The sequence below is a fragment of the Mixophyes fleayi genome, chromosome 3 (genome assembly GCF_038048845.1).
Source record: "Mixophyes fleayi isolate aMixFle1 chromosome 3, aMixFle1.hap1, whole genome shotgun sequence".
In the NCBI taxonomy this organism is placed as follows: domain Eukaryota; kingdom Metazoa; phylum Chordata; class Amphibia; order Anura; family Limnodynastidae; genus Mixophyes; species Mixophyes fleayi.
In genome coordinates, this window is record NC_134404.1 from 247,627,097 (window position 1) to 247,644,802 (window position 17,706).

General features: G+C 40.5%; 1 protein-coding gene across 5 annotated transcripts in view; it reads right to left on the reverse strand.

The window, feature by feature from the left end:
- ARID1B (AT-rich interaction domain 1B) overlaps positions 1-15,743 on the reverse strand; it is an 835,793-nt gene extending 820,050 nt beyond the window's left edge. For 4 of the 5 annotated variants that reach the window (XM_075203385.1, XM_075203384.1, XM_075203383.1 and 1 more), the window contains exon 1: positions 13,412-15,743. In XM_075203385.1, coding sequence (XP_075059486.1) covers positions 13,412-15,064 — 1,653 coding nt within the window. In that variant the 5' untranslated portion in view covers positions 15,065-15,743. The remainder of the gene's footprint in view (positions 1-13,411) is intronic. The other variant, XM_075203386.1, reaches the window with a different exon arrangement.
- Between the last annotated feature and the right edge of the window lie 1,963 nt (positions 15,744-17,706).

A 17,706-nucleotide genomic window follows, 5' to 3' on the forward strand; every position in this document is an offset into this window, starting at 1 on the left:
ATTCATTAAGGAAGGTATATGGCAAATGCCACACAAAATTAACTACTTCCCAAAATCATGGGGCACTGGAGTGGTAGTCAAATGTTAACTTACAGCGTCAGAGTAAACCCATGCAAACATTGAAGAGAACATCCAAACTCCACACAGAAGTCCATGGTTGGGAATAGAACTCATGACCTTAGTGCTGTAAGGCAGAATTGCAAGCGACTCAAACCATCATGTTAAACGACTGTGTCCACCTCTTAGGCCATTCCTAGTGATAAATGTCAGCGCATGCACACAATAATGTGAATGTGAACTGTGGGCTATTAACATTGTCAGGCAGAAGAAACAAAAAAAAAGGCCTACGAAAGTTGCATTTGAGGGACATACATGTAAAATATGAGGGCAGGGGGGGACGTGGTCTGGACGCCATCTCGGGTAGACGCACTGAGCTGAGCTCTCCCTCTGTGCTCCAGATATTTTGATATTTTGCCTCTTGAGTTCCCCATCGAGCGCCATCTGGTATCCTGATGCCCACGGGGAGTCTCTAGCGTCACTAAAGGTGGGTGCTGCCGCGATTGGGGCCATCTTTCACCTGCACAGGGGTTCTGGAGGCTGCCTCGTCGAGTCCCCATGTGGAGGAGACCTCGGTAACTGACGCTCCCCATATTGCCCTCAGCGGGTCTCATGTGGGACACACTACACAGCGGGACCCCCTCCTAGGCTGACACATACCTGTTTCGAGGCCAGAGACACGCAGGTGGATCACAGACAGTCACTTACAGTATTCGGGCCGCTACTTCCGGTCCGCGGCTGCCGGACTTCATCCACGGGGCTGATCATATGGGAATAGGCAGTTCTTCCATACTATATACCAGGGCTCACAAGCAGTAGCGGGTACCCCCTGGAACTAATCCCCCGCAAGTGTCCCTCTTAGAGGAGCAGAGATCAGGAGGGAGATTTCTGGCATTTACATGAAATGGCATGATTACAGGAAACCTGGCAGACTGATGCCACCTTGTTGTGATCTGAGCAAACTGCAGAGACTGTACTTCAGATATATACACATAATAACATCACAGCTTTTTCGAGCCTGACCACGTTGGTTGAGGCACAAGAGACGGCGTTAGGAGTGATCATTTTATGGTTCCTGTCGCCTCGATGATCCAGTAGATGTGTGGATGCTGAGGGTTTCCTGGCATTTCTTGCTATGCCGGCTCAAAAGCACATCCCATATTCCTGTACCCGACATGGCTGTCTAGACTCCAAATGGGGGTACGGGTCTAGTGACAACTCATCTATATGCCATAGTACTGCTGAGGAAGACCAGTCTTTGCAACCTGCCAAGTGTGCTTGTTAGAAGCCCAGATGGGCAAGTATAAGAGAGGCTCCACCAAGAAAGTTTCTAAACAACCTGTGGCTACACCTCAGCGCTCAAACCCGCGTGCTTTTCTGAAATCTTCAACTGGATTAGAAGCGAGTGACATGGCTTCATCCACTAGCCATTCTGAACCATCTACACCTGACTCCCACGTAGCCGTGTCCCAGGCCGCTGAGGTCTCCCCAGCCAAAGACCAGCTAGAACTATCCCAGATCATGGGCATGCTCCGGACTCTGCCAACTAAACAAGAGGTCCCTTCCAAAAAGGATTTTGAGACATTAGAAACCAGGTTGAAGGAGGTGGCTACACTTCAAGCAGATCTGGCGCACCTGGGTCATCGGTTGGAGGAAAGCAAAGAGGCAGAGGAGAGCCGATTTACTACTCTTCGATCCAGTGTCGGGCCAGGGAAAGGCTCTACAGTGGCTACATTGTAAGATGGATGACATGGATAATCGAGGCCGCAGAGATAATCTGAGGATAAAGGGTCTCACTGAGGAAGTCCCTGTACTAGGCCTGGTGGATGCCCTCACGAAAATATTCAACAAAATACTAGAGATTCAGCCGGAGAATGTCATTACCTTTGATAGAGCACATAGGGCGCTGCGCCCACGAGGGGCTCCTTCAGAAAGGCCTAGGGATGTCATTTGTCGCTTGCATTACCTCACACAAAAAGTTGAGATTTTGCGTAAGCTGCGATGTCTGGATGGCCTCCAATTTAACGGTCAAGAGATCCAGGTCTCTCAGGACTTATCATGGCACACGCTCCAGCAAAGGTGGATGTTATAGCCCCTTACAGAAGAACTACGGAAGAACAACATTAAGTATCGCTGGGGCTTCCCCTTCCAACTGCAGGTGGTCCATGAAGGCAAATCGACTGCTCTGGTGGAACCATCAGGCCTTTCGGAGTTCTGCTCATCACTGGGTATCCCACGTGTTACACTTCCAGAATGGCAAGAGTCTTTTTCACATCTGATGCTGATGGATGCTCCACAGGGAGCGGAAAGGTTTCGACGGGTCGGCAGGACAGGGAAGGCTCCTCAAAAGCGCCAAAGTCAGCCAAATCAAGAGGGCACTTGACCAACTAATAATGGTCTCATGAGACTCAATGCTACAGGGAGATGACCCAGGAGGGCCTGCGTTGCTTGTTGCTTTTTGTTTCTATATATTGAACACAGTAAAGATGCCTTGCAGACAAGCCATTTGTCATTCATGTTTCCTTGTCTCTCCCTTCCACTGCACCTCCCCCTCCTCTTCTCCCTTTTTCTGTATTTGTTTCCACAGGTTGACAGTGTTTGATCGTCAGGAAAGCGGTCGAAAGGCCACGGAAGAGAATTAACAGCTTTCTGTGGTCTGTCTACCGAGCCAGCTCGGATATACATTCTGGGACTTTGTGTCTTTTCATTGTTTTCTTTGAGGGGGGATGGATGGAGGGGGAGAGGTCGCTCCTTGCAGACAGCCTTTAGTTAGAACATTTGCAAAATTATGTTGGTTATGGTCCTAGCCTATGTTTTGACCACTTGTATTAGTCTTGGATGTGTTAGGTTACATATTATCTCAGTATTTAGATGAAGTAATTTATTCGGCAGAGGATAAAATTAGAGCATTCTACATACTGTGGTCGGAATGGATCGAGTTTAAAGATACAGTGTTGTTCGCTCAGTGGAATGTATGAAGCCCAACAAACCCCCTCCTCTCTCTCCCATGTCTACCCTCCCACCTTTCCCGTTCTATCTCTCTATCCCCTATCCACATTATTTTATTTTATTTTCTCCCTTGATAAGGGTTAAGCAGACCCACATCATCGTGGGTGAACCTGCAATTGTTGTAGTGCAATGGAAAGTCTAAAGTACTATAATTTTGAGCTAATGTTGTTGCATACATTTGTATATGCTGTTTCATTTCAATAAAAACAGATTATATAAAAAAAAAAAAAAAAAAAAAAAGATATGAGGGCATATTTGTCATGGTGGTCAAGCGTGTAGTAGATATCTTTTGAATGCCAAATTAAAAAACAAACTTGTTTGTGCCAAGTTCCTGTGGTGTTTCTTTGATTAATGAATAAAGTCCACAAGCTGCACACAGATGCTATGGGCATGCTTGGTATTTGAACTCATGACGCCACTTTTGTGAGACCAAAGCGCTAACCACTAAACTACCTGTGAGATTCATAATTTGCATGTATTTTGGATTACTAATGAAGAGTACTATTAACTAGAACGTTCATCTATAGCACGCATGCTGTATTGTTGATCTTCTTACTCTTTTTTCAAAAAGAACTTTGCGGAAGTGGTTAGCTACTCCACCTTCCAAAAATGGAGTCATGAGTTCTAATCCAGACTCACACCCTTTATCTGTGTGGAGGTTGTATACAATCTACTATGTATGTATCGCTTATGGAAGAGTACGCTATGCATTTTTTAATAACGGTCGAGATAGAATTATAAAACACCATACATTTTTACCGATTAATTATGCATATTTCTTTAGGCGGGCGAATTACATGCATTTGCCATGATCTACGCCCATTTCAACTCAAAAGAAAGATCGTATAATAGGTAATAGGTTTGTTTGTGTTTATGTAGCAGAGTGTGGATTTAGCTCATTAAACACAATCCAAAGTCATTGTTTTAAAGGTTACAAAAAAATGTAAAACCCGATAAGGAATAAAGAGGTTATAACATTCCTGCATAAATACCCACTGGATTGTGTTTTAACATTTGTAAACAAACTCGTCGGGCCTCCCACATTGGCTGTGACGTATACATCTCTTATATTAACGTAGCGGACGTGAACGTAAAGGAACTTGTAAATTGCTTAGGATCCGTTGCATATTATTTTCCGTTGCCTATAGGAATGCAGGTGGGTGTGTTTTCCAAATTTTGGTCGCTTATTTGAGTTGCGAGTATCCCATTTTAACCTAAAGTACTCTACGCAACTTACTATGCGGAAAAATAAGATGTGTTCCTTGATGAATAGTAAAGCTAGGTCCACAGTACAGAAAATTACTGCAGATGCGATTTCTGTAACAATTTTACCAACAACTGTAAGTCCCGATGAACATGCAGATTTATGTGTACACACATACATGATTTACCATTATATCTGTGATCTTCATCTGTCATTACCATCTGCTGAAAAGATTGTGACTGTTTACACTCTACAGCTATCTGCCTGCACTGCTGGTTGAGAATGCATACACACTTCCGTATTTGCCCGACATAGTTCCATCGTTGATCGTGATTTCAAGTCAGTTTAGGAAATCAAATGAAATGATACATTGTGCTTTGGTAGGATAAAACATGATCGTCAGGGCGTACACAATAATGTGACATATCTGAACAAGCAGTCGCTTATTGTGTGTTCGGCATGATAATTGATTGAAAAACCTGTAGGGTGTACCCAGCATAACAAACACTCACAGGCCAATTCAGTTTTTGTGTAAAATGAATTGAGTGACCTCCATACAAGGCAATTAAATTGCAGCAATGTTTTAAAGTAGACTAATGCCAAACAAAAATATAAAAAAAAATGCTAGTATAGTAGGGCACATCATCATCAACATTTATTTATATAGCGCCAGCAAATTCCGTAGCGCTTTACAATTGGGAACAAACATAAATAAGACAATATTGGGTAATACATACAGACAGAGAGGTAAAAGAACCCTGCTTGCAAGCTTACAATCTATCACATAGGGAACAATGAGTTACAAAAGTAATGATCTCTGTTATGAAACCAAACATTTAAGACTGCATTTCAAATATCACCTGTTTAGGATAGCTGTTAAAAGCAACACTTAATACCCCCCCAAGTGATATGGGATGGGAAGTTGAAGGTGATACTGTGGGAAACCATATTTCCCATTCAATCTTATCGAATTTGGTCTTTTGTTATTTTGCAGTTTGCATTGTTCCATAGCGTTAAAATGCAGAATTTTGTTGGATGGAAAAAAAAATGCAAGTAAATAACTAAATTCATAAACACAATATGTACAATTACATGCAAAATAACAGGTTTTACTTTCTTTCAATATATACCACATGAAAAAGTGTCAGAACATCATGTTGAGCGGTCATTTTTCCAAAACTCAGACAGCAATTATTCAGCTCAAAATGATAAGTTGTTGAAAAATTCTGCAAGTTGTGTATCCTCCATATTTATGTCAGGTTATTAATCAGGTCCCACCTGAAACAATCTATTAAATTGATTCTAATCACTGGGCCTCTCAAGTGAAGCCTTGTACAATCAGCATTTCATTTTAGGAAATTAATTGCCTGATTGACTCTCAGGAGGCAGTCAGCTGTCATTGCCTTGCTGTCAATTATTTGAGAAGGGGTGTCACAACAATAAACTTCCTATTGATTTAAATGCAAACACATTTCAAATTTAAGTTTTTATTTCTTTTCTTGTTTTATTAAACTGGATACTACTCCCCAAAAAATTATTTATGCTATAGTTCATAAGCTGCTGCTTTAGGCACCAGTTTTTGTTAATTTGTGCTCATCATAAACAATACGACACATTTCCATGCATGTCACTTAAATGTGCTTTTGCTATAGCTCCATTTTTGTTTCTTGAGCCACAAATTCCAAGTGGCTTTCTTAGATCCTAGATTATCTTAAACTCTGGTGCGAATAGACTTTTGTTTTTATATTGGCCTACACCATCAGGTCATTAACACTGCAATATTGCTGGCAATATAGAGAAATTGGCCTGATACTACAGTATGGAGCATATTTATCAAAGGGTGGAACATCCTATGGCTGGAGAAGCCAGGTGTTTTTGCCACTAGCTATGGCGTCCCCAAGCAGCACAACAGAACATGTACTGCCACAATACTTATTCTGTTATTGTCAACTAAAATTCAGAAATATCTAAATACGAGCAGTCTATCAGTGCATTGCATTTGTATGCATATAGTCTAGTCTTTTGCAGCACAATCCCATTTTGGTTTATGTAATCTGGCTGCTCCACAACAGCACTACAAATGAGCTGGTGTATGACTTGGCCATTCAGAGCATAGCTAGTAGATCTTGGATATGCTGGAGCGTTCAGCAAGTATGATAAGATGTGCAGCACGCTATATAACCGATCATTCAACGGCAGCTATGTATATTTTAACTGTAAATAATATTTACAGATAAGGCCTTAGTTTTTTGTCATCTATTACGTTCAACCAGTCCTCGAAGATACATGTATATTATTTTTAACCATTAAGTAAAAAAAATCTAAAAAAAATAAATAAATTAAAAAAAATTGGGAAAATAAGATTGTAAATTTATTATAAATCGTCCATAAAATTGCAACCTTCCCATAACTCTACAGTAAAACACTGCATAGATTATGTTTTGCTTCTCCAGCACTGTACAGGTTAACCTAAAAATGAGGCCGCTTTAATGGTTTAAAATGAGATCTCTTTTCTGTTAATAGCCAGATGGGGTGTTGCTACTCCCAAAGCTTGCTTTCTCCAGTATTATCTGTACACATTCCATTTGAATCCAATTTCCTTTTATTACCTCTGCCCAGGTCAGGGATGAATAGCTGTCACATTTGCAGTGGAATAAAAAGAAAGAGGGGAAAAAAAAAAAAAAAAAGCAGACCTCTTCCTGAGGCAGCTAGTTTCAATTCAAACAGACACATGGCTAATTTGCATATGTGAAGGTCACAGCAATCCAGTGGAAGAGGTTAAGACTGGAACAGCTCCAGTTGAAAATAAATAAATAGGAAAACTGATGAATAAGGAAACTCAGGCTCAGTATTTGTGGCTTAGTGTCTGACAAGAGGAAAAGAAGTATATATACTCTAGTGCAATATATGCATAACTACACACAGGATGTGCATTTATACATAAATGTCAGTGACCTTTTTACAGAGATTAGAGAAAAGAAAAAAAAATGATTCTGGGTCCATTCAAATAACCATTCTCTCACCCCATGCTTTGTACGAATCAACCTGAGATAAGCACTATTTAAATCATGCCGGTAAACTGGATAATATGCCTCACAGCACTGGGGTTATGAGTTCAATTCCCGACCATGGCCTTATCTGTGCAGAGTTTGTATGTTCTCCCTGTGTTTGCGTGGGTTTCCCCTGGGTGCTCCGGTTTACTCCCACATTCCAAAAACATACTAGTAGGTTAATTGGCTGCTATCAAATTGACCCTAATCTTTCTCTCTACGTCTGTCAGTCTGTGTCTTAGTCTCTCTCTCTGTGTGTGTGCGCATGTGTGTGTAGGTGAATTTAGACTGTAAGCTCCAATGGGACAGGGACTGATGTGAATGAGTTCTCAGTACAGCGCTGCGGAATTAGTGGAGCTATATAAATAAATGGTGATGATGATGATGATAATATGCAGTATATCATTCATCTTACCTATCTTATCTTGTGCATTACAAGTATAGAATACAATGTTTTAATAGCCATCTCCCACCCCCCTATTCCTTGTCATCTGTTCTCTTCCTTTCTCTAATCTTCCTATATATAATGTAGGTGTTTAAGGTGGTGTTTGTGGTAAGACATAATTATATCAGAATAAAATAAATTATACAGTGCAAAATCACTGTATGTGGCCTGGATTCACATATTTGGAAACTAATATTGTTTTTAAAACTATAATGAAAAAGTGGCATAAATATTAGTGATAGTATACAATTCATCGCTTATATCCCATGTATAATTTTCAACAAATGAAAGAGATAAAGATTAATTAGCAAGCCACAATCTTGCAAACAAACAGACTTGAGCCCAAAAAAATGTTAAACACCCTGGACATTTGAAAATCTTGATCAAAGTGCAGAAGATGTTTAATTCCAAATGTGTCAACGTTTTGGCCCACTTGATAAATCACAACACCCAAAAAGAATGCAATTATTTATTTTATATATAATGCTTAGAAATACTGCAGTATTCAGCAACAAGAACAAACAAAGGACATTTTAAATTGACCCTGATGCATGTTGACATCACATAAAATCAGAAAAACAATAATGCAAACCTTAGTCTACAATGGAGATTTGTACATGCTAGAGATTCATTGCAAATAACAAACTGCACAATTAATTGTGGCAAAAATGAAAAGAGGGGGGGGGGGGGGGGGGGGGCGACGACTGTTTTTCCTTATGTATCTTCTAAATACACTTGTATCCCAGCATGCCCCACAACAAAGGTCAACGGACCATTTCCCAATTGGAAAATCTCTTGCTACAGCGATTAATCGTTTGCCCTATTATATGGAAACAATTAATCAAAATAGTAAGATATTTTCTTTACACAATGTGATTAAATGACCCTGTGTAGATCACCTTAAAAACAAGATCATCCAAAAGGGCTGTTTAATGATTAATCACATTCACCTGTGTAAATGAACCCTTTTAGGAATAATTACAATTTCGTCAATTTAAAGATTTAAATTTGAAATAAAAGAAAAATTAAAAAAATGACAGTTATGTATAAACCAGGCTATCAGTGCTGATTGATACTTTGGCTGTTTCCAAAAGGTTTAAAACCTGTTAATAAAAGGTTTAAAATTGAAACAGATGCAAGTCAGTCAGTCAGTCAGTCAGTCAGGGTTAAAGATTCCCAGAGACAACACAAATATGTAACACAACCAGACATAAAATAAAAAAAAAAACAATATGGAACATGGAGGGGGGGAAAGAGAGAAGAAAAAAAAAGGAGGACACACATATAAAAGCACAAACAAGTAATGTATGCACACACCGGAAGGAGAAAGTCACGCAAAAGCAGATGGAGACAGATACAAAGGAAGTCTGATTCTTAAACATAAAGAAGACAAGATATATAGAAAGAGACAAAACACAAAATGTAAAATGTCAAAAATAAAAGCTGAATAATATAGGAGGAATACAAGTAAAATCAATGAAAACAGCAGACAAGCAGTGTGTATACACAGAGAAGGCACAGAAGAAAAACACCCACACAGTCGACTAGAAAAATGCAGAATGGAGAAACATGAATAAAAAAAATGTAAAAAAAAAATCATCTAACAAAAGCATACGAAGGAAAACATGAACAATGACAAAAATATATTTATTTTTTTTTAAAAAAAAAAAAGGTGAATAGAGAAACGATTTCAGGAAGCATAGAAGTACAGGTTAGAGACTTGAACAACTGCATTGAGACAGTTAGAGACCGACACAATGTACATATAAAGGCAAAAAGAAAGAGCATGACAACCACAGGCATTTCCATTGTATTACCAGACAAATACATTAATATATTTTCCAGCACTATCACTTGATAACAGACAATAACTTACCAAAACACCTACAGAACTTGAACTACATGCATATAGTAGGTTATAAGGCAGTAAGATATATGCAAAACACCAGGTTGATAAGTCTGCATAGTGGAGATCCACCAATACGGTACCAGTATTTTTACCATTTGTATCATTTCAAATTAATTATTAAAGTGTTAAGACATTTTCCTATATTTAAATCACAAGGCCATCATTTGAGGTTACTTGGTACTGAACATTTTTTTAGGACCATATGACATGGTTTACTTGCATGATTTTTAGTATTTTTATTATGTTTACTACTAGCATAATGCCACAATCAGTTAATCATCTTATTCTACATGACCATTATTTAAAATAAGACCTTGCGAATTGAGAGAACTTAATATAAAATATTGTTAAAATGTAAATAGGCCCATTTTTCAAGGAAACACAAATCACATCAATAAGTGTTACTGTAATTCTGTGCATCACACAAAGCTTGCAGAATAGAAAAACAGTGTCTTATTAAAGCCATTATAAGCTGCAAAAGGTCAATCTATTTTACTATTGAAGTGACAAACTGGCCTGTGAATGACAAATCTGCAAGTGTTGGGCTATTTGTTGAAGCAAGGATACATGTTATACAACTTGTTGCCCAGATCTTACTGGAATACAACAGATACCTTGTTTTTTTATTCAAGAAACCTGGAGGATAAAATCACAGGATTCTGCATGCTGCCCTCACACCACCAGCTATATAAAATATAATAAATATATAGACTTCCTTTAATGTAGTCTGTAAAATGGCTGACAGCTCTTGCCCTTGATTCTTTGGAATGGTTACTGCAGTGTAAAACATCAAAATGTAGATATTACAAATGGGCATTATGGATCTGATTTAAGTAACTCCAGTGATTCTCCCTCAAAAATAAAAGGTTAGAAAGAGCTGAATGAGGAGAACAGTATTAATTGGAAAAGTATGCATGAGGATTGTGGGACTTGTAGTCTGCTAGCTACTGTACATTGCAGTGTGGGGCAAGGCTTTATGCACAATCATTTCTTACAATAATTTAGCAGCAGGAATAATATAAATGTATTGCATTTACTAATCAAATTTTCACCAGGTTAAGGAAACCGGTCGTTGCAAGATGTGACATACAAGAACATTTTACTTTTCCTGTATGTAGTGTCACCACTTAATGTGAACGAACGGTAAAAAGTCAAATTGTGGCACCCACAATCCCCATCCTGCCAATAGTCTACAAGCAAATGTAATGTTGAATCCATTACATTTATATTCATTGCACACAATGTCCACAGTATATACAATTGTTCTAGGGAAACAAGCAGCAGGGTCTGTAACTGACCAAGTAATACATGATATACACATTACATTTTTCCTCAAAACAGAACTTTATTGCATATTAGAATTTTTTTTTTATTATTATTAAAAGCCAATGGTAACCAGGGCCGGATTAACCATAGGGCTAACTGGGCTACAGCCCAGGGGCCTATGGCATCCAGGGGGCCCTTGAAAATGCTCAGCAGCAGTATTGATCGGTCTGGGGCGGGGGCGCCCCCGGCGCGATCAGTGCTGCTGAGCACTTTCACTGCAGTCCTTCTCCGGCGCGCTGTAGTCTCCTTACGGAGGAGATCTTGTGAGTCTCACTCTCACGAGATCTCCTCAGTAAAGAGCATACAGCACGCCGGAGAAGGAGGTAAGTGCCAGGAGGGGGGGGGGAGGGGGGGGATGCAGGGGCGCGGGCAGCTCGGATCACATGGGGGGGGGGGGGGCGGGCAGCTCGGATCCCGGGGAGGGGGGGGGGTTTGGGGCGCGGGCAGCTCGAATCACAGGGGGGGGGGCGCCCTCACGGGGGAATGGAGGCCCCCTTAGCCCAGGGGCCTCCATTCCCTTAATCCGACCCTGATGGTAACACCACCTCAAAAATGCAAACCAAACCCAAAACATCTATGATGTTAGTTCTGTGTAGTCTGCTGTGCATTTTACTTATAAAAGTAGCATATCAAAAAACCACAAAATGAAAAATCAAGCATGCATTTTTGTAGTCCACAAGCAACTACAAAAGTTTGAAAAAAAATGAAATAAACCAAGCAACATAAAATAAACAGCAAAAAAAAAAACTGTCCTAGGCCATACACACACAAAGAATGTATTATAATACATTTTTTATTATTGACACATGTACGACCGTAAATAAGAAACAGAAAAGAAAAATAGACAATCATATTAGTAGGCTAAAGTGTAGATTTTAGCAGTAAAAGCTGAAGGGATTGGTTGTATGACTTTATACACCCAGAACACTATATATACACTGATCACAGCTTTATTAGGGACAGAGCAAATACATTTTATAGAATCAAGTTTAACATGGAAAGGATAGGCCCTTTTCCTATGAAAGCCTCATCCTAGCAAATGCTACATTATTACAATCTCTGGTAAAATAGAAAAAAAAATATTTATACAATCTGAATATTTCATCAAAATAAACAATACTATTTGCAAATTAAAATGAAAACGGGGTGGTGGGACTAAGCAATAGATTCCCACAGGTATAATTTTGCCTGATCAGAAACATCATTTTAAATTAATACTATATAAAGCCTGCAACCGTGTCAGTAAATGTTGCCGCCCAGCTATTATTATTGTGCCAGAGAATATTTTTGACTGTACTGTTCAGCAATTCTATTTACATCAGCAGTGCTAAATGCCCAATGGTGAAATGGGAGCCAATCAGATGGCAGATTAGATGTCAACTCAGAGGTAGCTGTCTGGAGACTATTACAGCCAGTTTACCTCCACAATTCAAATTCCAAACCTTGCAAAGGAGATCAAGTCACTCTTTAGACTCCAGCTTCTAGCATGAAGCATATCAAAGATCCAGCACAGTTTCTATTCTGCTGCAGCTACCAATCCATTAAAACCCAAACAAAAGCCATCAACACATCCTTACACAATGCACAAGAAATTTGCTTATTTCTTTATGCTGTCTGAGAAGTATGTTTACATGTAAAGAAAAAGAACAGAGAAAGCAGAGCACCCACTCTATGCAGAATGAAGGGCAGCCATTCTTTGAGCTTCCAGCAATAAGAAAATAAATAAACGACTCCATCTTTCTAAAAGGTATAAATAAAATAAATAACATATCCCTTCTAAACGGATATATACATGCCGACAAGTATTAGCTGGGTTATTGTATATTATTTAGTCACCACAAAATTCACACTGTGTAAACTGCATCAAATGCACATCACATATCAACTAATGTATGTGCAGGACTATGCTAATACTTAAAATAGTTTTTTTGTAATACAAGTGATGTATACAGAAGAGTAGTTTTGCTAGGTAGAACAAACATGACTGTTTATGCATTTTATCCTGTTTAAAAGATTTACAAAGACAAAACCTTACAGCGATGCACAAGGGGGAAAACCAACTGGTTTTACCCTGCAGTGTATAAAGGACCCCTGTCTCTCAGTTGTTGTTACCCCCAGAAACATTCTGTCAGGCATGATGCATGCAATCTGGAGCCTTTATTCTCATTTTTGTCTGTTAATCTAGAAAATCTGGTCTCCCAGAACAACGACACAACTGCAAAACCTCCCCCAGCAGGCTCTCAAATGGCTACAACCCTTTATAAGGAAATAAAAAGTACATAGGACATGCAGCAACAAAGCTAAAGACTTTTGTTAAAAAAAAAAAAAAAAGAAGAAGACTGCTGAGTGCTTTAGAATTAAAGACAAACACTTTAATGTTGCTTGATCTTTTAATACAGAAATGATTTTACCTGGGATCTGTTGATTGTTTGTCCAGTGCTTCCAGGGCTCATAGTTGGGTGATTTCTTTGTTGTACTCCCCAGCCTGTGTTTGCAGCTCCATACTGGGACCCCATGTCTTTGATCATGCCTATGCCCCCTGGCTGCTGACTCCCTTGTGTGCTTGTTGCTTGTTGTTGGGAGGCACTAGGGGTACTGTACTCAGGATAGCTTCCTCCATAACTCCTCATCATGGGGCTTGGGGATGTTAGGAGTTGATTAAGAGTAGGGGTGGCCCCTGAAGGGTGCTGGTTTTGTCCCTGGTACCGCTGGAAGCCCCCTACATTGGAAGCACTAGGTGGTTGACCATGATTGACACCCCTTTCTCCTATCATCATGTTGCTGCTACTTGGGGTGCTGCTGCTGTTCTGCCTTTGGGACTTCAGTACCCCATATGCAGAGGCTATGCTATCATAGCTTGCCGCCCCTCCTCCTGCAGCAACAGTGGCCCTGCTGTATCCCTGGTAGTGGTCATACTGACTGTTGCCATACCCTTCATGAGAGTTCTGCATGGGGTCCACCATGCTGCTACTGGGGGCCGCAGTTCCAGAGTGCATTATCCCCGTACCAGGGCTTTGTTGTCTGCCATGTTGATCAAAGCAAGGCCCTACTCTGTTTGTTGATATACTGCCATAATAATTATTAAACTCAGATGAGGAAGAAGATGATGATGAAGATGATGATCCACTGTTGCCACTAATATTATTATTATTGCTGCTGCTGTTCCCTTGCTGCTGCCCTCCTCCCAGCATTGTATGCTCATACCGACTGCTCATGGGATCCCCAACCATCATTTTTACCTGCAGATCATCCTCTTCTCCTGCCTTGCCAGTTCTCCTAGGCTGGGGGTCACCCTGATTACCCAAAGCAATGTCCTTTCCTGCTGTAACAGCGTTATTACAGCCCTCTTCTCCTACACCAGTATGTTGTTGTTGCTGATGATTTTCCATGTCTGACGCCTCACTGCTGCTACTGCTGCCTCCTCCAGGGCTGCTTTTATTCGGTGTTGGTTGCTGTGCTGTCCCTGCTAGTTGCTGCTGAGGCTGCAGCTCATTGAGTTGCTGGGGTGGATGGTTGTGTTGATGGGGAGGGTGCTGTTGCAGATGTTGGGGTGCATGGTGGGGTGTATGCTCCTGGCTGTGATGGGCATGGTGATGAAGAGGGTGAGCAATGGGTGCAAGATAATCCCCACTAATACTATTCTTCAACTTGTGGTTGGGGACCCCACCACCCATATCCAAAACCTGGTAATGGGGTGATACTGCCGGGTTTCTTCCATTCTTCAGCCCTGTCTCTGAACTGCTGCTGTTATTATTGTTTGTATTATTACTATTGGAAGATGATAATGAAGTTGCATTTGCCATGTTCACTTCATAATGATGATGATGATGAAGCAGGTGAAGGTGGTGGTGCAGGAGATTGTGGTGGTGGAGGTGATCCACATTACTGTTGTTCATTCCGCTGTTAGGAGATCCATCTACCAATCCAGTAATAGATCCAGACCCTGTTCCTGTTCCCCCTGGGTTTAGGTCCTGATTCAACCCAGGAAGACCCTGTTTTTTACTCTTATTATTCACATTGGTGGTCGGAACAGCAGCTGAAACCACTTGCGCTGCCATGATCATTGCAACATCTCAGGCAATCCAAGTAAAAGCAAAAAGGACCCCCAAAATGTACAGTAATAAAAAAAGCGGGGAATAAAACAGAAAATCACAGCACAAGATAAAAATAGCAGCAAATTCCATGCACAACTTCCAGAATGAGCAAAAATGAGTCCAATAGAAGTAGACACCTCTGATACCTCCAAGCTAATAAACAAAAAAATGAAAAACAATCATTAATATACACAAGAAAAAAACCGCTTTGTTTATCCTCACGATCTGTCTTTCCACGTTATCTGACTATATGTTGAATCTTTTCTTGAAGAGTATAAAATGAAACTTTTTTAACATCTGTGTGTCTCTGTCTTTTCCTCTCTAACCCGGATGTAAGTACATACACGAGTGGCTGAATCTATCTGAATCCGGCATTGCTTGAGAGAGGCTCTAGTAACTATCCACTTCTTTCTGATTACAGTGCACATGGAAAACCCGAACTGGATTCTCTTCACTTCCTGCTTTTGGAGCCAGGGAAAATTTCTGAATAAGGATAAAAAATTATCTCTAAATGTGCACAAAAAGTGGCTAATAACAGAGTGCCTTGGTTTTGTTGAAACATTACAAATCTTCCCCTGGTCCTACCCAAAACATGCAATGGGGCACCAAGCTGCTGTTGCTGCTGCTGCTGCTGCTGCGTACGTGATTTAAGTGAACCTTCAGCTCCCCTGCCTGCTCGTTCCTCCACCCCCTCCCTTCCCAGTGAATCAACAGAAGGAGGAGTGGTTGCAGTCTGCAAGAGGAAAAGGCTTGTGGGAGGGAAAGCTTTGCCAGTAGTTAACCTTATGTGTGCCACAGTGGAGTGCAACATGTAGATAGTCAATTCATTTTTGCACTGCATCAACGATGTGTCTACAAAACATAAATAAGTATTTTAAAGCTTATTTAATAAGGTTTTGTGCATAATAAAAAAAAATACAGCTGCTAATTCTAAGGTTAAACCCCACTTGCTTTGTATTTTGTTTAGTGTGTATGTATGTGTGTGAACTTCAAAAAGAGAAACAAAAACCATAAACAAAATAATACCAAGACCATATAGCACCCAAGCTAAGGGTATTTCGTGTGATATAAATCATAACTAAAGGTTTCTATACGGAACAAAAAGATGTGATCAATTATCATACCCACAGGACAACATACACAATAGGCCAATGATACAATTGTGAACAATCTCCAACCATGATAGATCTCCGGAGTGAATATCACTCTGAAAATAACCTTAGGGAATGTAGAAAAGAAAATAAAGCGAAAAAGGAGAGAGACACTAAACACAACTGGACATATGTATGTGTGTATGTACCTTTAGTAGAAAAAAAATCCCACTATGATACAGGATATGTAATTTAGGGAAATTTTTATCTTCTCTGTATTTAGAAACACAGGAACATAGATGAGAGGGGCATATGGGATGAGTATGGGATAGCTCTGCATAGAAGGGTAATATGGGTTAGAATATAATCTAATATATAAAAGAGAAAATTTGTCCTTCTGTCCTTCTGTCTGTCTTTCTATACAAATCCACATTTTTCAAGCGAAGATCATGAAATTTTGCATACGAGTGTATTAAAACATGACGGAGGCAACTGAAAAAATTTAAAATTGAAATTCATTACGGGGTGGGGGCAGAGCCGTAACTTAGAATTATAGCGCCCTGGGCTAGAAAGACAAATGCCACCCCCCTAACCCTCAATTTTCACCAAATTAACCTAAAATATTCCTAAATTGCGCCCCCCTTCAGTGTTGCACCCTGGGCGGTTGCCCCTGTCGCACAGCCCTAGTTACGGCCCTGGGTGGGGGTGGCGAGGGGGGTAACACCTAAAAATCATCGAAAACGACCATAACTCTGGAATGTCTGGAACAATTTACACCAAACCTGGTACACATATGACTTACAGTCTGACAACAAATATTGTGGGGGCAACACACCCCTAGCACTCCTAAGGGTGGGGGTGGCGAGGGGGTAACACCTAAAAATCATCGAAAACGACCATAACTCTGGAATGTCTGGAACAATTTACACCAAACCTGGTACACATATGACTTACAGTCTGACAACAAATATTGTGGGGGCAACACACCCCTAGCACTCCTAAGGGTGGGGGTGGCGAGGGGGGTAACACCTAAAAATCATCGAAAATGACCATAACTCTGGAATGTCTGGAACAATTTACACCAAACCTGGTACACATATGACTTACAGTCTGACAACAAATATTGTGGGGGCAAGACATCCCTAGCACTCCTAAGGGTGGGGGTGGCGAGGGGGGTAACACCTAAAAATCATCGAAAACGACCATAACTCTGGAATGTCTGGAACAATTTACACCAAACCTGGTACACATATGACTTACAGTCTGACAACAAATATTGTGGGGGCAACACACCCCTAGCACTCCTAAGGGTGGGGGTGGCGAGGGGGTAACACCTAAAAATCATCGAAAACGACCATAACTCTGGAATGTCTGGAACAATTTACACCAAACCTGGTACACATATGACTTACAGTCTGACAACAAATATTGTGGGGGCAACACACCCCTAGCACTCCTAAGGGTGGGGGTGGCGAGGGGGGTAACACCTAAAAATCATCGAAAATGACCATAACTCTGGAA